The sequence below is a fragment of the Rhinolophus sinicus genome, chromosome 1 (genome assembly GCF_057876585.1).
Source record: "Rhinolophus sinicus isolate RSI-liver-muscle chromosome 1, RSI-T2T, whole genome shotgun sequence".
Classification (NCBI taxonomy): domain Eukaryota; kingdom Metazoa; phylum Chordata; class Mammalia; order Chiroptera; family Rhinolophidae; genus Rhinolophus; species Rhinolophus sinicus.
The window spans coordinates 140,773,429-140,797,148 of NC_142501.1; the positions used below are offsets into that span (position 1 = coordinate 140,773,429).

A 23,720-nucleotide genomic window follows, 5' to 3' on the forward strand; every position below is an offset into this window, starting at 1 on the left:
TATTGATGGGTAAGTCTGCGTGTGGTCCCTTTAAGAGAAGCACCTGGGAGTGTAGCCGCCATTCATCTCACTCAGTTGAAAACCACAATCTCTGCTGGTTTTCACAAACAGAAATTATGGGAACTTTTCTCCCTCTCCCCAGAGTACTGGAATCCTGGGCTTGGGTGAGGCTGGGACCTCTTGCTCCTTTGGAGTTGGGGGGACCTCCACAGCCAAAATATCCCTCCTGATCTTTAATGGTCACATGCAGGTGTGGGACAAGCCCATTCCGCATCTCTGACCCTCCTACTAGTCTTGAGGTGGCTGCTTCTGTACATCCTTAGTTGTAGGGCTTCCATTCAGCACAATTTTAGGCGATTCTCAATGATGGTTATTTTGTAGTTTAGTTGTAATTTTGATGTGATCTTGAGAGAAGGTAAGCACAGCATTTACCTACTGAACCATTTTAGTATTCCTCCATGAATGTTTTGCATTTTAAGTACCATAATGTCAGTTGTAGTTTAGATAAAGGCCCAGGGACAAAGATACTTCAGGAAAAAATTAAATGGTAGCAAACACTATTGTGGTGCTGTTAAGCTCATGAAATACAAGTTGTCCAAGTTCAAGCTTACTTTGAAAATGAGTGTTTGTTATTTTTCCAAAACGCTGCCTCTGGTGCTATGTTGGGGGGATGTGGTAACACAATGGGAAACTAAGTCGCCGTGCTGATGCTAGTGGATATTAACATTTTCAGCTGGGGATTGTTGTGGTGGTTTTCCTTTGTGTGTAGCGATCATTTAGGCGAACATTTCTGGGTGTTCCTATTATGTTTTTAGGCTGAGAATTAATGTTTATTTCTCTATGTCCTCCACCTTCATGCTCTATTATTGTTGAAGGTGGAAAATCCAACAGGTAGGGGAGTTCGAAATGTATTGCATTTGATGAGAAATCAAACTATGAATAAATAAAATTTGAATAATGAAAAATTAGAAAAAAATGACAACTGACAAAATAAAGCACATATGAAAGCGTGACCATTTTCTTCAAATCGTACAATTGAGAGTGGAACAAAAAAATAAAAGGTTCATTAAGCCACATGAAGCAGATGTTAATAACTAAGAATAGAAGTAGAAAGTATTTATTTGGGGAATGCTAGATCACTGGAACGTTATTTGCAGAGTGCAGATGTATTTGCAGAGTACATCAAAGTGCATGGATCATTATCTATGCAGCATTTTATATTCTCTTATACATTTAGACTCACGATTATTTTGTTATTTCCAAAGAAACAGCATCTTTATCGCATTCATTAATTTTCCCAACAATTACCACTCTGCATTCTGTGCCAGACCCTGAGATAATTACTGGAGATATAACAATAAATAAAGTCAGGCTCCTATTCTCCAGAAGTTCTCCATCTAGCCAGGAGATAGACATGTAAATAAGTAATTTAGATGGAGATTACAAATACTTATAATTTAATTGTCTCAATATCTGGAATAAGCACTAGATGGTTGAACCCTACCTGCCCAATGGAAGCCAAAATTCTAGGGGCCAGAACAGGGGAAGCCAGGTAAGGAGCACCCTTATAGGTCACTGCTTTGGCTGGATTTCTCTGTCTGGATTTGTAATGCATTTGAGCTAATGAAGGACTCGCCAAGGTGCTTTATGCTTTCTGAGCCAATTCTCAAATCCCTCCATCCCCATCAGAAAACTCAGTTAGTCCCTCCTCTCAGGAAAAGGAGTTTTAGGGTCTTGGTCTCCTCCTGCATTTTGCAAACCTAAGCAATGTTTTGGATGTAACCAGGTGCTCATTAAGGCTCTCCTGTGCTGAATCAACACGGAAATATTTATTGAGCACCTATTATAGGCTAGATGCTGAGGATGCTGAGGGTCTTATTCTCAGTGTCAATGTTGGGCCAGGGTTGGGACTTGGGAGGCTTCCAATCCCATGAAAAAGGGTGGATGTAGATATTGCATTCAGTCTTTCCACCAAAGAAGGTTATAAATAATTCCTTATTGGCACCTAAGAAGTAAGCACACCTCATCACTTGCAGTCAACATGACTGCATATAGAGGAAAGGATATTTCCTCTATATATTCTTTATTTTTCCTCTATATCCTTTCCTCATGTGGAGGAAAGAATATTTCTCCTATTTAACATGACGTTGGTCCTTTCACCCCCTTAAACAATTTTTCTAAAACCATTTCTTAAATGTCCACTAAGCTGCAGGCACAATTCTTGGTGCTGGGAATACGAATATAAATACAGGACACCGTACTCCCTGTTCTCTAGCTGGGAGTCTAGCAGACAAAAGGCGAAAGGTTGTTGACCTTGCCCTTTTTATATAGCAGTGTGTAGCCATGCCCCAGCTGTTAGTCTGTTATATTGTTTCCTTTTTTCACTATTATAATATTAAGAGCAATATCTTAGTACCAGTAAGTCACAGACCTTTGATTATTTTTTAAAATTTTTATAAGAGTTTATTTGAGCCAAATTGATGACATATGCCAGACAGCAAGATTTCAAATGCTCCTGACCTTTGATTATTTCTCAGAATTGGAGTTACTCCATCAAAAGATACATATTTATAAGACTCTTAATACATATTACAAAGTTGATTTCCTGTCATATTTTTTGAGTAGTATGTTCTTGTTGAGAAGGAATGTTATCCTCTGTTGGGGACAATTTATAAACTTAAATGTATTATGTGCCCCAGCAGTTCCAGTCCTAGAAGTCTACCCAAGAGGGATGAAAACACATTCATACAAGCCCATGGATATGAAGCAGTATTCTTCATAATAGTTCCAAACTGGGAACAACCCACATGTCCATCGGCAATAAATGGATAAACAAGTTGAGGTATTTCATACAATAAAAAAGGGCACTACTATTGGTACATGATACAGTATGAATGAACTTGTGCTAAGTGAAAGAAGCTAGATGTAGAAGACTACATTCATATGATTCCATTTATATGAAATATCCAGAAAAGGCACATTTGTAGAGACAGAAAACATATCACTGGTTACCTGGGGTTGGGGACAGAAGCAGGAATTAACTGTTAACAGACACAAAAAACTTTGGGGAATGATAGATGTATTCTAAAACTAGATTTGTGGGGATGGTTTTACAACTGTATGTACTGAAAAACTTGAATCGTATACTTACAATGGATGAATTTTGTGGTGTGTAAATTACACCTTAATAAAACTATTAAGAAGATGGGGGATAAATGTAATCAGAGGGAAAGATTAGGAAGAAAATTAATATAAAGGCATGCTGTGGTTTTCAAAGTTTGACAAATAAAGAGTATAGCATAATGTGGGGGCAGAGGAGAGAGAAAGGGAGGGAAGGAGGAAAAAGGAAGGAAGAGGGAAAGAAAGAGTTATATATATTTGAGGGGTCCTTTAGTGATGGCTCAAGACTATCAGAAGAGACTCCAAAGGTAAGTTCATAAAATGAGTCAACTTCACATAAACAGTGATGGACTTACATCCTCTGTATGGCCACCATGTGTCCTCAAAGGAAGGTCCATGGCATCCCACAGAAACAAAGGCACAAGAGGTAGATAAGCCAGGCCTGGTCTCTGAACCAACTGTTATTGTTTGCTTATTTCAAAGATTTTATGGGTTGTAAATGTTAAAATAATTGTAAAACTCCCAAATGTGACTTCCATGTTTTCAAAAAGAATAAAAGGGAATCTTCCAGAGTAAAGTGACTCTGTTGCTAACATTTCTGAGGAGAATTGGGGGAGGAGGGAGCTACAGGTATAACAGTCCCACAGAGAAGAGAGAAGTAGGCAGCAGATCATACCTGAAGGCCTGGACTTCTTCATGCACACAAAATAGGAATTTTCAGTACCACGCATTTGAAGAACATTATCTTTTAAAATCGTATTCATACAGATCGTATTTATGAGCTCTTTTGCAGCAATGAGTAAAATGTGTATGTCAGATTTTAGTAAGTGATTAAGTAAGTGATCACCTTTCCTGTTTATGTTTCACCAACCTGGTGCCTTGTGATAAAAAGCATAAGCAGAGTTATGAATGTGTTGCTGAGGCAAATATAGGCTGAGGGCTACCCCAGGTGACCTTAAACAACCCCAGGGAGCATGTAGAATAAGGGGGGGTTGTCTGTTCCTGGGTTTTCCATATGGTCTCCACACTCTCCTACTCAGGGAGGTGGGGAGGACAAGGTGCTGAGAAGAATCAAGGTGATTTCTTCCCAGTGTAGCTGCAGGGGTCAGTGGTGGGGACTGCAAATGGGTGGTTGATAGAAACCAATAGGAGAAATCCAGTGACTCAGTGAACATGTTGCATTGCCTTATTAAATTATGTGTGAATGTCCTACTGCTTCATAACTTACCACAACTTAGAGGCTTAAATCAATACCCATCTCTTCAGTTCTGGAGATCAGAAAACGAGAGTGGCATGACTAGGTTGTGTTACAAGGGCATCTTACAAGGCTGAAAGTAACATGTCGGCTGTTCTTTCTGAAGGCTCTGGGGAAGAATCTGCTTTCAAGTTCCTTCAGGTTGATGACCTTAGATCCTCGCGTCCTTGCTGTCAGCTGGGGCCCACTCTTGGCTCCTGGAGGCGGCCCATGTTCCTTTGCCAGGAAAAGCCTAGTCATTTTTTAAGGACTAGATCAGGTGGGCCAGGGATAATCTATCTTAATGCCAATTTATTTGAGACCTTAATTACATCTGCAAATCCCTTCAAAGCAGCATAGACTCGTGTTTGAGTGAATGGCTGGGAGAAGGTGTTTGTACTCCAGAGGCTGGGAGTCTTGGGGGCTATTTTGGAATTCTGCCTGTGACACATTACTTAGGAAAGTTTTTCCTGTCTAGCTAAGTAATCGATTCTCAGGGCTGGTGGTACCAACCCCTTAATGGGTGTTTTAGAAATTCATGGGCAAATATTTTGTTGTTGTAATGATGGGAAGGGGGCGCAGGGGTAGGTTTAACTGGCATTTAGTGCTCAGGGCCACATTGTGAGACCACAGCCTCACACAGTGAGGAATTGTGCTGCCTGAAACACAGCTTTGGAATGCCCTGCTAAGCATTCATGTCCAGGAAAAATCGGTGTATCATTTTCTGAACTTCTCTATATTTTTGCACTGAAATTTCCCTACATGTACTTAGTGAGCCAATCAAGGGAAAGAACGTAATTCTTTTGTTTGGGACTTTACCACGATTTTCACCCTTTGGGAAATATCACATGACCAATCAAGGCTGCTGATGGAATCGGAATGGTCTTGGAATGTGCCGCCCCCATTTCCATCCACAGCTGGAGCTGTTGCTGTCTCATTGATTTTAAGTTACAGGCCTCACCATACTTTGTCTTCTAATGTAGTCATACCTGAGCACTTACATGTTGCCACATCCTTTCAGTTGATTTTTAATAGTTATGTGTGTAGGTAGGCTATATTTGCTATGAACTTTCCTGCAGGACAGTAAAGGCGGTTTTACTGCATTGTGATTATAATAAGGGGCCGGGGGTCTGAAGAACTGAGAGCCAAGGAGTACACGTGCTGAAGTGGGAGTGGCCAAGAGGACGAGGGGTGGAGCGTGTGGCGTATAAACTCATAGGGATAGAAGGGACTTCAGTGAGCTTCAAGTCTATTTAATTCTTTTATTTAAAAAACAATAAAATGAGGAAAACTGAGACCAAAAAAGGAAAAGGGAATTGGTTAATGTCACCCAACTAGTTAATGTTGGGACGAGACCCAGTTCTATTAATGTCAATGCCAAATCAGTCTAGATGAAGCTACTTGAAAATAAAACAAATATTGTTTAACTGAAGTGTTATGAAAAATGTTTTCCTAAAGAGCTGATATAACAATTTAATATTATACAATTAATTCCACTATTTTCTAATGTTAAGATGGATTTGAAAGCAAGGTTGTACTAGATGTAGAATTGATTGTATCAAATCAATTGTATTTGGGATAATGTCTAACTCAACATCAGCAGAGGAAGCATTCATTTAACAAATGTGATTTGAAATTATTACTGTTCATTTCTATTTTTATGATAAAATGGAACCTGGGCAAAATTATGAATAGCACAACAAGCAATTCACATGGCTGACTTTGGTTAAACTGTATGAAGACTGGTTAGTCCAGCCCAAAATTGGGCCAAAATGAAGGCCCAAGTACTATCACACTTCCCCAGAAAAGGCCACTATCATCAATGGTTTTTCTTTCCCAGTTCAACTTTGTTCAAATCTACTTTGGTGCAAAATCGCCATAAGCTTTCCTATGCTGACACCTACTGGACACAATAGGTATAGTTTTGAATAAAGCTTTTGTCTTCTGTTACTGGGGATGTGAAATGGAGAATTCAGGTACTAGCCATTCCGTTTGGACTTAAATACCCAAATACTGGACATGGAAAGGTTATTTCCTCTAATGATTAGAAATACCTTAATGTCAACAAAAGCAAACCACCCTAGGAATCTCCCTTTTCAAAACACTCCTGTCCTTAGGAAGTTAAACTCAGATGATTCACTTAAAAATCAGTACTCAACAAGAGGGTAAATACACTTATATTGTTCTAGGAACCAGGATGTACCCCTCCCACGACAAAGACGGAAGCATTGATGGACTGAGAGCCATGGATTAGGTTAACTTTCAGGAAAAGTTATTTTGGAAATGGAACCTATCTCGGGAAATGACACTTCGGTACCTTGGCATTTAGGCTGGAGACACAAGGAGAGGACGCAAGGAGGCTAGGTGATGATAAAACTAAACACAATCGCATGTGTCAGGTTCCAGGCACCTCCCTGAGAACTTCACACGCATTCTTACGTGGTTCTCACGACACCCCTGGGACGTAAATACCCAACCCACTCACAGATGAGGAAATCAGGCTTTGGGGGGTTATGTTGGTGAAGGCACCCAGCTGATGGCACAGCCCTCAGCTCTCAACCAGAAAGCTCTGCTGCCCGGAAGGCAGAGCCCCAGGAGAGCAGGGTGAAGCAGAATTGTCAGGAGCTGGAGCCAAAGTAGCAAGTTGGGTTAGCGCCATAGGTTTTAGTTACTAAATCCCAGCCAAGAGGAGCCTAACGAGACCTGACAACCACCTGGGATGCAGTATCTTAGATGGGATTCTGGAACAGAGAAAGGACATTAGGTGAAAACCGAAGAAATGTGAATAAAGTATGGACGTTCATTAATAATAATGTATCAATCTTAGTTCATTTCATTGATTTGACAAATGTATCAGACTAAGGTAAGCTATTTAAAAAAGCGAGCCTGCCTTCCAGAGAATGATTAACGCTATAACAAGCACCTCATTCCTAAGAGAGTTAGGAGACACGTTCATATAAAATCTGATTTTGAATCAGGTAAAGAATATTGATTGCAAACCATGGAAAGGAAAACATCAAGTGATGCAAATTGTCCAAATCCAGATGTTTAGTACTAGAAGGAAACATAATCCGTACTATTTCTGCTGCTGAGACTTCTCTACTTCTCTTTCTTTGTTCATAGGTTCAAACACACACACACTCCACTGTACTTACATTTACATTATTATAATTACTCAAGGCACGCTCGCTATGTACTAAGCTTATCTTAGTGTCTTATCTTGGCTCGATGCTCCTAATCCTGTGGGAGATGTCCTGTCACTCCCATTCTAGGGGATGCACCAGTCAGCCCGACTACACAGGTAATTCCCAGCAACCCGCTCTTCACTGCTATGCCAAACGACACCCTGGTCCTCAGTAATGCCAAGTCAAGAAACCAGGTGAATAACTGAATACTATTATACAAATGAATTAGTAAGATAAAATCATTTAAGGGACAAAGTAACTGCCAAATCAGCATGTCAAGTCATTAACAGGGCAGGGCGTGCAGGAAAAGGAACATATTCAAATAAGCTGGAGTTTAAGAGAACATAACGATTATTTTAAGCTCTAAAGTAGCCTTCCAATGGACCCCATTGAAAAAATGAAGCTCATCGAAGACAGAAAACAAAGTAAGTTGCACTGACTTCAGTTATAAATCAGTTATTAAAAAAAAAAAAAAAGAAACTTGAAAGTAAGCTAGAATTAACCAGCAGGAGCTCATTACAGAATTTGGGGGGGGGGGGGGGCAAGGGGCAGCGGAACTTAAGCTTGTTTATTATAAAATATAGTAATTTTAGAAAGTTTAGAAAATGAGAATATAAAGTTAAAATCACCCATAATCTCAATACCCAAAGACAGGAGTGGACCTATGTTTTTGAGAAATGGCAAATTTCACATGGACACAAGCCAGGTTGGAAGGAGACCTAAAGCTTAAACTTCCTTCACCTTAGGTTAGGTCCACCTTTGCCCAGCAATAATCATTCTTGTCGGCTCTTAGAGCCAGTCTGCTTGGGTTTGAAGCTCAGCAACATCCCTGACTAGCCAAGTAACCTTGGGCAAGTTTCTTCAGCTTCGTTGTGCCTTAGTTTTCTATCTGAAAAATGGGGATAATATCAATTCCATATGATGACTAAGTTTAACTTAGAAAAAAGGAAACATTTAGCTATTATTGTCCTGCCTTTTCTAAACTCATATGCATACACATTACAAAACTATCCCACTAGTTTCATGCATAAACATTTTTCCATGTTCTTGGGTCTTGAAAACAGACCAAGTATTATTCTGAATTGATGGAAAATTAGACTCCTCAGCTGGACATTTGGGTTGTCATAAAGGGTGGATACTTAGCATCCGGTGGCTTTATCTGTTGAAAGCATTACAAAGTAATTTTCATTACCAAAGACTAGTAACAGTTTAAGGAATAAGCCAACTTGACATAAATCTTTGATAAACCCAAGACGTCAATTAAGATGGCTTGTTGGGGAAACAAGGGCCTGCTTAACTCCAGGGGGTACTGCCTTCACCTGGAATACAAAGTGGATGGTAACCCTGGTGTTGTATTATACATGGCTGAGGCCTCAGGGAGAATAGACGCTGGTGCTAGATGGAAACTTCTAGAGGTCAGGTCCTTCCCAGACATCTTCACTGTGTCTAGTTTAACATAAAACAATGAAGATGTGGGAGAGGGTTATTCCTTTGTCCAAAGTTACTGACAGGCAGAAGTGAAGGTCAAAGACGGGTTTGATAAGCCCTAAAGCTTATATTGACTCCCAAATTAGCTAGCTACCTTTAGGGAGTCAGTCTGTGGTCTAAGATCTGGCTTCCTAGTGATTAACAGTGAGAACTTGGGCATGTTTCCTAACCTCTGTACCTATTTCCTCAGTAAAACTGAAATTTCTCTGCACCTCCAGAGGTGCAATCACCCACATGCATCAGCTGTCGCATAATCTTACATGGTGTGGCATGCTAAAGCATGACAGCTTGAAAGCATCTTAATATGCTTCTCATACATAAAGTATCAAGTCTTATAAACTATACCACTAAAAGTGGCTGCATTTCTAAGGCCCAAAGCCATCATTTTACCAGCTCCTATTAGCAGAAAGAAGCCTTGTTTTGTTTCCTTTCCCTAAAGGCAATCTTCAAAATGATTGTATGGAAGTCACACATCAAGTTAGAATAAAAAAATGCATTCTTCTGGCTTCAACTCAAGTAGAATCAACTGAATCACCATATAGTTTTCCAAACTGACAGAAGGTTAACAGTAGTTATGACTTTCCTCCTAGGAACCAATAAGTCCTTCACTTAAAAGTGGGAATCACAGGTATTATCATCAGAGTAATCAGAGCTCAAAACTTGAAGGCAGCTGAGACCCAAGTTATCTGGACTCCTGGCAACAGACAGAATCAAGCTCTTCCGTGAAGATCACAGTAAGAACAGGAAGCATGGCATTTCTTCCCTACTGCCCTTAATTCCTGTTAACTAGAAAGGAACTGGCATCCTGAAGGATCAATTGTTGAGAACAAATGTCATTTAATCTTTAATGAAAGCCTATGCATTACATATTTGTGTATCCCTATCTATAAATAGTAATGCTTAACAAGAAGTGGCAAACACATTTGTTTAAATAAAACACCTAACTTCTAGAAAGCAAGAAATTGCTAAAACAAACAAAAACCTTACCCTGGTTTGGGTATGTCAAATGGACACAGGAGCCAACAGAAATAGCTCTCAATAGTCAAAACTGGAATGCTTTCAACAAAATGTACTGGGTTATAACACAAAATATAAAAGAAATATCTGTGAGTTCATACTGACATGATTGAATAGATGAGACAACTCCCTTGCAAAAGAACTGCAAGTTATTTATAGATCCTTAAACCACAAGGAAACAGAGCATAATTCAACTCCCTACTCCTAAAGTGTGGGCTGTGCATAGAGAAAACCTAGAAGTGCAGCATTGAAGGAGGTGGGGTGGGAAAAGAAACTTTCTAGTGGAGAAACTTGGCAAAAGTCACCTCAGCCAATTGATCAAGGTTAACATCAACAGTGATAAATCATGTTGATAGTACGTACCATTTATATGTGATATAAATGGCACTGTACCTCTGTGGTCTTCCTCCCCCGAAACTCCTAGCCCTCATCTAACTATGAGAAAAGCATGAGACAAATCCCAATAGGAGCATCCTACACAATTCTTGACCAGTACTCTTCAAAACAGTCAAGGTAATCAAAAACGTGGCCAAGTCTGCAGAACTATCATAGCCAAGAGGAACCTAATGAGACGTAACAAAACGTAATGTGGTATCCTGGAAAAGAAAAAGGACATGAGGTTAAGACTAAAGATATCTGAATAAGCTATGGACTTTAATCAATAGTAATACATCAGTATTTTTTCATTCATTATAACGAATGCATCACCGTAATATAACAAAAGGGGAAGTAGATGATGGTATATGGGAACTCTAATATCGTCTTAATTTTTCTGTAAATCTAAAATTGTTCTACAAAATATTTAAACATTTTTTAAGTCTACAGGTACACATACAGTGTTTCCCCGAAAATAAGACCGGGTCTTATATTAACTTTTGCTCTAAAAGATGCATTAGGGCTTATGTTCAGGGGATGTCATCCTGAAAAATCATGCTACGGCTTATTTCCCAGTTAGGTCTTATTTTTGGGGAAACACGGTAGTAATATAAATGTATTTTTAAAAAGTCTAGAGACACTAAACTAGTAATATCTTTATGGTAATTTTCTTATCTGTGCTATATGAGTCACTCACATGGAAGACGTATACATATATTACTATCAAAAAAATTAGAGATATATTAGAGGGAAGGCAAAACAGAAAATAAAAACCAGTTTAGGCTTCTCTCTTATCAGCAGAAAAGTTTTATTTGTTTTAAGGACAGACAATTTAAACCACATCCAAGGCCTTAACTTATAGACACAAACCAAAGTAGCCATTTAAAGCATTAGATATTGAAATACAAGACATACAACAGGGGAAATGCTTCGCCACCTGAAGCATACACCAAACTTGGCTCAATCGACAGCTGAGCTCTGCTATCTGCTAGCACTTGGGTGTGGTAGAGGGTAAGAGCCTATCTGCCGAACCAAAGGAGAACAGCTGTGTTCTACAAGTACTGAAGCATTTTAAGACTGCACTGGTAGGGATCTATTTTCACGGTGAAGGGCAGAGAGGGAAAAAGCGTAGTGCCTTCCCATTGCGCATTAGGCAGCCTTGCAGAGGGCCACGGCAGAGAAGCGCACTTCCCCTTGCTCGCGCTCGGTGAATTCTCTGCAGACCTTGGCGGCATCCTGAAAAGAAGGGATGTCATTAATTTCCAAACAGCAAAGGCGCAGAATGAAAGTTTCAACAGGAAAGGACCAGTCAGGCCTCTTAATGCTCAAAGTTCACCCGGATCAACTGTAAACTTCCCACTAAACTTGAAAGCCAGGGCTTAAGGCGAGAGAGGAAAAAAAAATCATGTGATGGGAAGGGCAGGGACCCGCATTACAGATTTGACTTCAAAAGCTTTGACTCCTTTATTACTTCCACCGAATGTCCTGTGCTTCTCCCACCTTGTGCCTGGTTTTGACAACAAAACTACACTATTAGGGCTCTTTTCCTCAAATGGAAACAAGATAGAAATTGATCTCTCTTCCATAAGGGAAAAGTTCTCCTAACTCAGAAATTCCCACAGTAGAGACAAATTTCTTCCAAGTAAATTTTACACAACAACCTTAAATGTTTAACTACCTGGTATTCCAGGTACAGACATGTGATGGTTTCTTAGATATTTTTGGAGTGACGTGTTAATTAATTCTAAGACCTAGATTACAAAGATTGGTAACAAGAAAATTAATCCCAACAGTTATATTTCTTTATTGTATTTTGCTTTATTATTCATCACAGATTTTGCATTTCTGACAAATTGAAGGCAAGACTCTCCACCAGCAAAACGATGACAACTTACTTGACTGCGATACTCACTTTATCACAGAGGTCTGGAATCAAACCCTCAATATTTCCGAGGTATGTCTATATTAGTTATGTACCCAAGTCTAGGTTTTAAATGCCTTGGGATCAAAAATATCAATCACTCTGTTCAATCTGTAAAGTCCAGTGGAAAGACAGCTCCACAAACCACATTAATTTTAAGCCCTTTAAAAGGACTAGTAATACTGTGACACAGAACTGTCATGCAACATTAGCAACCAAAGTCTAGAAATCACCAACTCAATGGGATGCCTTAAAAAGCCAACCACCACGCCGGTGTTTCGGTCCTGCTTTGGAACCACATATAAAAACTAACGGGGTCTAGATTGATACCTACATTTTATTCTCTATTAGAATTTTTTAATATATTGATATTCCAGACCTTCCTTCCCCTACTCGACTTTCCTATAGGACCCAGCGCTTTTTAATATTAAGTGTGTGCCTCTAAAGAGAGGCACAAATGTGCAGCCATTTCCTGCACAATGATTCAACAAATTCATTCAAGTTTAGGATATCTGGGTTGTTTCTGTATTTTCTCACTGGCTTAGCAATAGTTAATTTCGTGTCTAGTTTAGACAACCTAAAACATCTTTAACCATACAGAACCAGCCTTACTTATGAATTTTCACTATTTATGATGCTGGTTTATATTCATTTAATTTTAAAGGAGATTCTAATTTGAGTGGTTTTTATTTTTTTGAACAAAAGAGTTTACCTTTCCCACACCTCATAAATTCTACTCATGGTAAGTTTTAGGTATCCTATATGGGGCACATTTTATGGTATTAGTATTAGATAGGAGTTAGTATGTACCTTAGAGCTTCATTAAAAGGACTAGAGTCTGTCCCCAAATGTGTCATGACCAGAAATTTTGCCTCTGTTCTTACTCTCTCCCACAAGTAAATTCTGACTCTCTCATACAAATTTTCCCCCATCCTGTTTCTCTAGGTCCAGTTCTCATTCTGTATTACTAATCTCATATACTCTTTGTGCATCCAAGAATTAGCTCCAACTAATCTCAGGTGTGTATGACAGCGAACTGGACAAAGTGACCCTCCCTTCTAGAATGGCATAACTAGCACAGTGTGGTCATCAGGTATATGATGGTCCAATGACAGGTTAGATAGAAAAGCAGTATTTTACAGTGAGTAAAAGCACAGACTCTAGAGACAGTCTAGATTTCAGCCATGGTTCTGCCGTTGACCACTGGCATCACTTAACCTCTGCACCTCAGTTTCCTCATCTGTAAAATGTGAATAATAATAATACCTGCCTCACCGTATCCTTAGAAGGATTCTATAAAAGTTGTAAGTCCCTCAGAAGAGCACCCAGCACAGGGGTCAGCAAACTGCAACGTGTGGACCAAACCCAGGAGGCTGCCTATCTTTGTGACTGAAGTTTCAGGAGAACAGCCACACACATTCATTTATCCATTGTCTGTGGGATGTTTTGTAGCTGAGACAGCAGAACTGAAATACATGCAACAGAGCCACATGCCACAGGAAGCCTAAAGCATCTTCTATCTGGTTCTTAGCCAGAAAAGTTTGCCGACCCCCATACTGTACACAGCAGGTGCTGAAAAAAGATTAGCTGCTAGTACTACAAATGAAGTCGTTATACCTTAACAGCATTTTTTTATTTCATCACAAGCAATTTTCCTTTGTAACAGCAAACTGATTCAACAGTAGAGACTCATTTTTAGGGTGAAGAGGCCTGGTCCAGAATTCAGAGGTTTCTGTAGTCACTTGTACCAGGATGGTTCCACAGTGACCCTGGATCTTAAAGTTCTTATCAGGCATGGTTTGAATCTGTTTCTCATCCTATGACAGTGGGCCATGTGGGAAGAAAATGCTCCTGAAGTTAACTACCTAATCAGAATCCATAATACACTATCTACAAAACTGACCCAAATTCAGCAGTCTGGGAGGGACGAGGAAAGGCTCAGGTTGCCGAGGAAAGGCTCAGGTTGCCGTTTCATGAGTCATTAGCTACGATGTAATCTGACAAGAGGAAAATGGTCACCTTAATCCCACAAAGAAGCAATGCAATGGCTTTCAGGCGAGTTCTAACTGTGGACTAAAGACAGCACAGGGTACAGATTAGTCTCAGCTGCTCTAAAGGAGCTTTTTTTTTTTGTTATAAAATAAGGTAGATAGAATTACTAAGATGCTTGTTAAGCCCCAAAGAATGCGATTAACCCACAAGATTGGTGCTGGCTGTACTGAAAAACATGTCAGCCATTTAGAACAGACAACTTGGCTAAAGAAATGTGGGCCCTGCTGGAGATGGATTCCCAAGCTTACCTGCAGCAGCAAGTCCTCTGAGCTGGTGCCATGGTTCACCGGGAAAGGCATTCGTCCATCTACAACAGAGAAGCCAGGCATGTCAATTTTCTCTGCACGTTTTCTGGCTACTGTGCTTGTCTAGCTTAAAGGGAAATTTTAGGTTCTTTCAAATACCACTGCCACTCCCATAAAGGCAAGCCTCGTGATGAAGGAACAGACTGGAAATGAGATGCAAGTGTTCCTAGATATCCATTCCAGGCAATTCTCATCCTCAAGTAACAAGATCACAGAAGCACAACCTAGTTGCTGAAGGGCTTGTGCCCCATCTCCTGAGATTAGCCTTGAGTCTCCTTTACTTTTGTTTGCCCATAGGCAGCGTCCTGACTTGAGACAACCCAGATGCAAGTCTTTCTCCATTAATACAAGGAGTATAACTCTGACAAGGTGGATAGTACTTTTTGTTGCCATATACCAGTTAATAGAAATTACTCCAACATGTCCAAATCCTTTTTACATAAACAAGGTCATACTTAGGCATTTATCTTTGCCCAAAAGTATTCCTCATCTGAAAAGGAGGATATTAGAGAGCCTATATGGACAGTGCTATAGTGGGAGATGGGAAGAGAAAAACTGAATACACATGCCCTGAACTGGGGTTGATCTCGTCTCTTTATTGGTTTGTGACTCAAGTCATTCATTCGCAGGTCTGCTGCATGGGGAGGAGGCCATGGGTAAGATAAAGGGTTAAGTACCAGCATGAGAATCCCTGCTTGTTCCAGCTTCCTAAACAATGATATACTAAGTGATGTAAAGTTGCACGCCAGTACTGTAAGAGGAACTATGTAGGCAAGAATGCATGAAACTATATTAGATTCCAAAAATGGAATATAACATACCAAGTTCATAGAGGTGGCCATCCACGTTGTTAAACAGAATAAAATGAAAGTTCACTTTGTCATCTACCTGAAGAGAGCCAAGAAATGTTTTTGGAAATGAGTATTTAATAAGCAGAACTTAATTTGTTAAAAGTAAATGTAATATGTAATAAGTATGATTACACCGACTTGTATATCTTTTAAATTATTATAGCTAATATTTATGTATTTCCTAGCTACTAGGCCCTAATCTAACTAAGCCCATTAAGGTAGACTGTCAGAACTCTTTGACTTGCTTTTTACCGAGGAGGAAATTAAGGTTTAGGAAGGGTAAGGATCCCACCTAAAGACTAGAAAGTGGCAGAGCCAACCATCATTATAGAGGCACTACCACTGCCTTAAATCTCATTTAACAGTTGACGAGAAGGCTCTGTTCAGATGAATGGTACATATAAGCATTCTGGAAATTGTCAGTCCTTGTTGGTATCTTACTGTTGCTACACCTCCCCAACAGTCTGTAAGAAGAATATCTAAAATGCTCAATTACTAGAAGCCGTGTTACCCTCTTACTCATCTGGATCTAAATAAAATACTATTAGTTTGAATTTACTCAAGACTCTGTCAACTGCCAGTGAGATTTCTGAGAGCCATTTTTATAAAACGGTCTGGTCAAAGCATTATGCCAGTAGTTTCCCAGTGTTAATTGGCCGTGGGTGGAAAACTACATTTGCTGTGTTCCATACGTGGGTTCCTGCACATATTTTAGGGAAAACACAGGTGGCATCTGACAGCCTGGCTCTGATTTATATTTGCACTTACCCGACACTGGCCTTCCTGAGCCACGGCGTCATGGGCTGCCTGAATGGCCTGTGGAAAAGAGAATCCTTAGCACAAAAACTTCCCCGAGTTACTGAAAAGCGATGCTCTGGAAGTTCTCTTCCTACCTCATTCTTTTCAAAGCATTTTGCTCTGTCTTCAGGGGACAACTTCTCCGTTTCAGAAAGAAACTGTCTCAGGACTGACCCATCCTCTTTAAAAAAAAAAAAAAGATAAAATAATGCAAATGGATGCACATTATTGCTGATTGAAGCTGGTGCACAGCTGGTCAGTTGTGTTGAGGGACCTGAATCTTTACTACGGCCTCCAAGGACGGGATGAATTGTCCCTTCTTCCCCAGCTTTGTTCCCACCACTCTCCACTCTGCGCATTCAAACCAGAGAACTCTGCATCCCTCCCAGGTGCCAAGCCTTCTCTCCTGGCTGCTCCCCAGCCCCTTTGACCTCTACCTCAGAGTCATCTCTCAAATCTCTTGTCATCACTTTGTCATAGCACTTATCCATTTGTAACACATATTTGTGAGAAATTTCAGGGTCATAAAGACAGGACTGTCTTGTCTATTGCTGTATCTACAGAATTTGGCAACACACGGTTCATGTGTTTTGCACACATATGCAACAATAACATTCTAATCTAATAACAGCTGTCAATCCAAAATTTTCACGTCAGGGGAGAAAATGCAAGCTTAGCAATACAGTTATCCAGACAGACATTCACCTAAGACTCTTAAATAGAAATGTGAAGAGCCAAATAGGCTGGCCTAGAAACAACTGACTGGCTGAGAGCTGGGGTAAGTGTTTTGCTGTTGCTCAGTCAGTGTGGCTAAGTCTAGGAGACACTGACTACACAGCGAGAGCAAGAGCAACTTATAGTTCAAAAGACTTCAATTTGAACTTTCAGCTCCAAAGTTAAAAAAAGGTAAATATGTTAAATTGGGACCATCAAAATCTGGAAGTGATAGGAATCCTCTGAACTTGATGAGGAGGGCTATGATTCAAACTAAGCCTTTGGCACCATCACGACCAAGGTTACAAAAGAATCACCATCTCTCTGCTGACCTCAAGAATATAGTACTCGAAACGAAGTGAGATTTACTGCAGAAGAAATAGAAAGGACCAAGCTACATACAACTTTTTAACATGGCTCAGTCAAGTTAATACTTGAAAAAGAAACTTCTAGAAGATCTGGGTATTTATGGCCAGGCCTTTTTTTTTTTTTAATTTCAAAAGTATACCAGTAGTAGATAGTGTCTTGGCCACACTTCCCTTGTTAAAAAAAAATAAAAAAAAATTATGTGACCTGCTACAAGCAACAGTGTGGACCATTAGTTGAAATTATTCAATCCTTGGCCACCCCACCCATTGTCTAAATCAGATTACTGCCATCTATTTTGGTAAAAAAAGTTTTATTCAAACACAGCCACATCTGTTGGTTTCCATCTTGTCTATGGCTGCTTTTGCACTAATATTCTCATCTAATAACAGTTCTCAAATCGAGATTTTAGGGCAGTGACCATATGGTCCTCAAGCCTTAACTATTTACTCTCTGGTCTTTCAAGCAAGTTTGCTGACCCCAGGCCTAAATCAGACATAACAGCCATGTATTTTGACATATTTTAGTGCTGTTAGTTGTGCCTCTGATAAACTTAAGGGCTGAGACGCACTCATTTCTTCTGCATTCTCCACAGCCCCCACTGAAGGTGGGCGAAAGCCCCTGACCTGACGTTGTTCAGTTAGTTCTTCCAAGGTTTCAACCTGCTGCTAAACTTCCCTGCAAAACCTTCACACTAGCTGTGCCCAGCTGCTCTAAGCTGTTTTGGTCCTCTTGTTGCTTAGGAGACACAGAACCGTTAAAGACAGGTCCTAACTGTTGATCCCTAATTCTTCAGAATTGTTGAGAATTGAACAGGAACATGAGAATCAGAATAATAATCAGCCCTCAAGTGAAGCCTTTTATCCTTCACCTCAGGCCCATCTAAGCTGCCTGCAAAGGGAAGAGCACAACTGCCTATCACTCACGCTTCCTCTCCAGGTGGAAGAAGCCAGCCCATGCTTCTTAGAAAATGAGCTCCCTTCTCTCAAAACAGAGAAACAAGAACACACCCACTGATTATATCTGGCTAAGTAGGTTTCAAAAGTTTTGAAAGTAATGACTTTGCTGAATAGACCCTTGGGGCTTTGGAATGAAGAGGTACGGCTATACCAGAGGTCAACTAGAGGATGACCGGCCTCAAAACTCACACGTACCAAATTCCAGTTTGTCTTGATTATTGGCTACTGCGTGTATAAGTCCAATGGTACCACAGGAGTTCCCAATGGTCTGCTTCATGAAGTACACTTTAGGGCTGACTTCTTGTCCTTTTAGTTCTTCAATCTGTTTTTTCCTGAAGTTCTCGTGCTAAGAATGTAAGAAACATATTAACGTCTCAAAATGAGAATGCGAAGAACAGATGGTAGCACAGCAAGTTCTACCACCTAAATGGAAACACAAGTAGGATGTGTGACCAGAAGCCTTGGTGCTAGATGCTGGCCAATGCCCAGAGAATGGCCTGTCTGCCTCCCACACCCACGCCAGCCCGTGGGGTTCTGAGAGCCTCTGAGACTCCACCCTGATGCTGCAGTGCAGTAACAGCCTTGGATATTGCCCAAGGCTTTGTCTAGACACCACTGCAACCTTTTAGCTACAAATGGATGGTGTCAGGAAATCAGAAAAACAGACAAGTTCATTATATAAGGTAAGGATCTTAAATAGAAACGTAAAGAGCCACATAGTTTTCTTCCTTTAACACCAACAATGACTATTTCACATGGGCATCCCAATCAAGCTTTGTTCAATTTAACACCCCACAAGAACATCAGTGAGTTTATATCCCACCATTCTTTAAAGTTCTATCAATTCTATCCAAGTATACTTCTCTTCAAAAACAAAACAAGCCTTAACTGTTGAAAGGAGCAATTTAAAAAAATTATTCCCTCTCTTTTTTAGGAAGGAAAGACAATTTTAAGTCTAGGGTGCTGGCTGTGATTCCACAAAAGCTCCTCCTCCTCTATGACACTTCTTCGTCCCCACCAACTATGCAGTTTGAGGATTACAGGGGGGTGGGTGTGGGGTGGTACAGACCAGTAAACAAATGACTAGAGGTAGTTTTCCTCAAAGTATCCATTAGCTCTTTGTACAGTAACTTAGTGGGCTTGTCTCAACTTTTCACTAACAAGTTTTAAAGACCTTACAGATGTGACTTCTCAGTTAAAAGCAGGGTGCTAATGCGATAGAAACACTCATTTCCCATAACCAGTATAATTTAGACAGAACACCAGAAGTATATTTCCAGTTCTAGTAGCCTTCATTACATGCGATTGAAGCCTAAGCCCGGTCTATGGCACCATTAGAGGAATATGATCTGTTGTCCCACCAGATCAATTTAAACTCCAACTAGTAGAGTTTTAGCATCATGTATCTACCATATCCTTGAATTGAGTTACTTATTGACTATTAAGGCTTTTTACTTTCCTAGGTTAATTTTTTTTTTTTTTAATGGGATAACACTGTCCTTTAGGGTTGTTTGAGCACTTGCATGGAGACACTTCTGTAAGTATTTCATTATCACTTCAAATTAATGTTTTCGAAGTGGTCCATTTAGTAGTTCATAGTATTCTTGGACAAAATCAGATGCTCTGTAAATTAACATTAGTTTGGAAGTCAACCCAAAAAACCTCAACTTCTCTTTAAATTTGCTTCCGTGTGTCGCAGAACAGGTGCTCAATAAATCTGGTAAGACTGAACTGGAGTTAAAGGACTAAGTATCCAGCTCTTACAAACATAAAACATTCAAACCACAATGTTCTCTAATAAGACCCACTTGATCCAGCAAAAGGAGAGCAGTGGGCTTCTGAAAGACAAACACGCTGCAGCACTGCCTCCCAGAGGCCTTGCCTCTGAGAGCTGCTCAAAACCTCCGAGTCATCATGGTTGCTCTAATAAGAAAGCTCTGTGAAGGGCTCAAACCAGAGAGAAATTGCATTTGATCTGGTCAACAGGGAAGCTAATTTGACTTGCAATTATCTGGCAGCTCCGTTTTTACCTAAGTAAAGGTTTTGGCAATAAGAAACACGTCAGTGGGATTATCTTAATAGCTTTAATAAGGGTTTTTAACCCACAGATATTTGGCCCATTTACAGGAGGAATGCCTGGAACTGCCCACAGGGCTTAATTTATGTTGAGGATGCTTCTAGAACATGTAGCCTTAGGATGGTGCTTCAGTTAAGCTCACTGCTTGGAATGATGCCCGAAATGTGAATGCCTCAAGTTTTGCTAAAGGACATTTCAACCACTCCCAAATCAGGGGTCAAGTGGAGATAGACAGTACCTTGCAAATCAGGAGATAGACAATACCTTGCTAATTAGTGGAATTCCATACAGCCCATGACAACAATTATTCCAGCTACCTTTTTATATCTGATGCTCAGTCTTTGAGGTATATACATAGCGTGCCAAAAAAATACATACACATTTTAAGAAAGGAAAACTCTATTAAAATTGTAATACTCAATATATACTGATAATAAAAAATGAATACAAGTCACGTTTGACTCCTGCAATTACAGGAGGTGCTCAAAGTGGTTGCCATCAGCGTCCAGACACTTCTGGTTACGGTGAACTACTGCTTGGGCAACACTGACCAAAGTGTCCACTCATGTACATTTTTGTGGCACCCCTGTATATATATCCATGCACACTTATAGGACGAAGACCATATAAAGGGAAATGAAACGATGCTTCCAAGATTACTCCAATACCCACCTATTTCATTTAGCTACAAGGCCAAAGAAGAGGATAAGAGAGGTGAAAAGACGTTCCTACACAGGCACCATACACAAATTATTAACCTTTTTTAAAAAGCACATTGAAGAGGCTAAAATCCAAGTGTGCACACTGCAGGGAGTGGGAAGAACCCGGAGTTCACAGGAGACCCAGGCAGCGGAGGTGGTTTAGGTAAGCCTGTCCCCCTCCATTTAATAGCTAGATGGGAGTCTGAGAAGCAAACAATACAACAACAGGTGACAGCCCTTACAGGGAAACAACGAGCCATGCCTTGGAGTGAAAGGCTCAGAAAAGCCTAGGTTCACGCAAACTCATGAGTAGGATTATTTCCCTGGATAACTGGGATGATGAAACTGAGATGCTGCTTCTCTTCCAAATTTAATGCAATGTTGGATGGATGAGCGAAGAGGCAATAAACTCTATTACAAGAGCTCCAATGAGTAGGTACCACGAAAGTGCGGGCTCCTCCCTCCCTTCCCCCACAGGGAGGGGCAATCTGACCAGGTCTGGGCGCCCAGGGCAGATGGGGAGGGGCGACGGGAGTCTACAGGGTCCTTAACGCCACTCCGGTTAGGGAGCTGTGCGCACCGTCCGAAGCCCGCGAATCCCGGGCCCCACAGCTTACCTGGGCGGTGAGGGGAAACAGCAGCAGCAGCGCGCAAGCAGGAGAAGGCACTGAGCTCAAAGCCTCCTCCTCCAGCCCCAGCACGTCCACGAAGCGCCACTGGCCGGCGACCCCCAGTCGGGCCAGCACCTGCGGAGAGGAAACAAGGAGGCCAGGGGCGTGGAGACAGGCGAGTGATGGACACCAGCCGAAAGGCGAGGCCGTCTCCGCACCCTCTGTGCCCCCAAAGCGTGCCTGGAGTCCCCGCCCCCCTCCCTGCCGGCGCGATGATACAGCACAAAGCGCGGCCCACACGTGGCTCCCGCGAAGCCCGGGCACAAAAATCCGTGCGGCCCGCGCGCGCCATTCCCTCGGGACCTCGGCCCAGCGCTCGCATCCTCCTCCTCCTGTAACCCCACCCCTGCCTGGTTTCGCAGAGTCACCCCCTCACTCCCACCCCCGATGCAGGGGCAGAGGGAGGGCGTCCCGACCGCGCCCCAGCCCTTCGCCTCTGGAGCGCGCAGGGCGCAGCTACGTCCCTGTGAAGCAGCCGGAGCCCGTGGGCGCCTCTGCCTCGGCGCTCCAGGTGGAGGCGAACAGAAGTAACATCACTCACTTTGTTCAGCATCTGAAAGGCAATGCAAAGAAAATACAAAAATTAAACCAGTCAGTGATAAGGCTACCTGGCGAGGGCTGACCCTCACTCCTGCACTCCCCGGACCAAGGTGCACCTGATGCTCACCTCGGGATTAATCTCCATGGGTTTGAGTTGCATCTTCGCAGAACAAGGAAAGAGCCACAAGCCCAGAGAAGAGGAAAAACAGCCAGCGGCGCCGCCCAGGCTGCCTCTATAAAGCGCCGGCCTGACGCACTGTAGGTGCCTGCGCAGGGGGAATCGGGGCAAAACCAATGAGGGGGAAACGGTCAGTCTCAGCCAAATTGGCAAGAACCCCCCCTATGCGCAGCGCACAGTGGTACGGCCAGGTCCCCAAACCTTGCAATCTCGCTTGCTGGTGAGATGAACTGTTGGTTGTGGAGATGGGTTTTGTTGGTCGGTATTCTTTGAGTGTATAGATAAGTCGTTTTGATGGAGTCTAATTTTTTGCGAAGTTTTTGGGAATCCTTCCTTTTTAGTACCCCAATTACCCGAAAGCTCAGCGTTTCTGCAGCGTTGAGAAAAAGCCCAAATTCAACAGGTATACGTTTAACATAAATATGAATACATGTCTCCCAAATCTCGCAGCAGTTTGCATTTGACCTTAGAGAAATCGTCCTCCATGTTAAATAAAACCAGCAGCGAGGTTCGTTTTTAATTGACTGCCTAGAATAAAACATAGTCTGGAATATAATATCGGATTGTGCATTAGTAATACTGATGTAACATGACTCCCGGGGAAGAACTGGTTGGTCATGGGGAAGCGGTAGCAACGTGGGGGATGTGAGCGTAAAACAAACAGGCAGGCGGTGGGAGACGTGAGGAAACAGATCCAGGGAAAGGACAGGTATGATTTTGAGACGAAAAGATAGAAAAGGAAAAGCATTTGTAAAAGAATGGGAGGCTTTGAAAAATAAAAGTCCGAGTTAAAAAAAAAGGTATATATATACAGTGAAGAAGAAAGGGAATGGCAACTAAAGAAACCACTGTTTTCTAATGATCTCAGGTGGGATTTGTTTTTCCTACTAGCATAGTCAAAAGATGAAGAGAGAAGGCACATGACGAAGGATGAATCAAAAGGGGGACAAAAATCTGTAAGAATAGTGCAAGGAAAGCTAAACCTGTGAATGACGTGGGGCTTGCACAAATACTAAGGAAGCCAGAAGGTCAGGTATTTCTTAAAATGTGCTCAGAACAAAATAATAATGGTGAAAGAGCAGACCTCCTGTTTAGGGAGTCCAAGGTTAACAGATGACAAGAGAGAAGGGAGGGAATATACATTTTTGGAGCTATTACCTCTGCAATG

At 41.4% G+C, this 23,720-nt stretch overlaps 1 protein-coding gene across 1 annotated transcript; it reads right to left on the reverse strand.

Annotated features, from left to right (window-relative positions):
* Positions 1 to 11,203: 11,203 nt before the first annotated feature.
* Positions 11,204 to 22,549, reverse strand: UCHL1 (ubiquitin C-terminal hydrolase L1). The gene is made up of 9 exons (XM_019751988.2): positions 22,502 to 22,549; positions 22,376 to 22,387; positions 21,781 to 21,909; positions 18,581 to 18,731; positions 16,442 to 16,527; positions 16,317 to 16,364; positions 15,519 to 15,585; positions 14,641 to 14,699; positions 11,204 to 11,655 (listed from the first exon to the last, which is right to left on the reverse strand). Exons 1-9 carry the CDS (start codon positions 22,532 to 22,534, stop codon positions 11,569 to 11,571), a joined length of 672 nt encoding a protein of 223 aa, XP_019607547.2. The 5' UTR covers positions 22,535 to 22,549; the 3' UTR covers positions 11,204 to 11,568.
* Between the last annotated feature and the right edge of the window lie 1,171 nt (positions 22,550 to 23,720).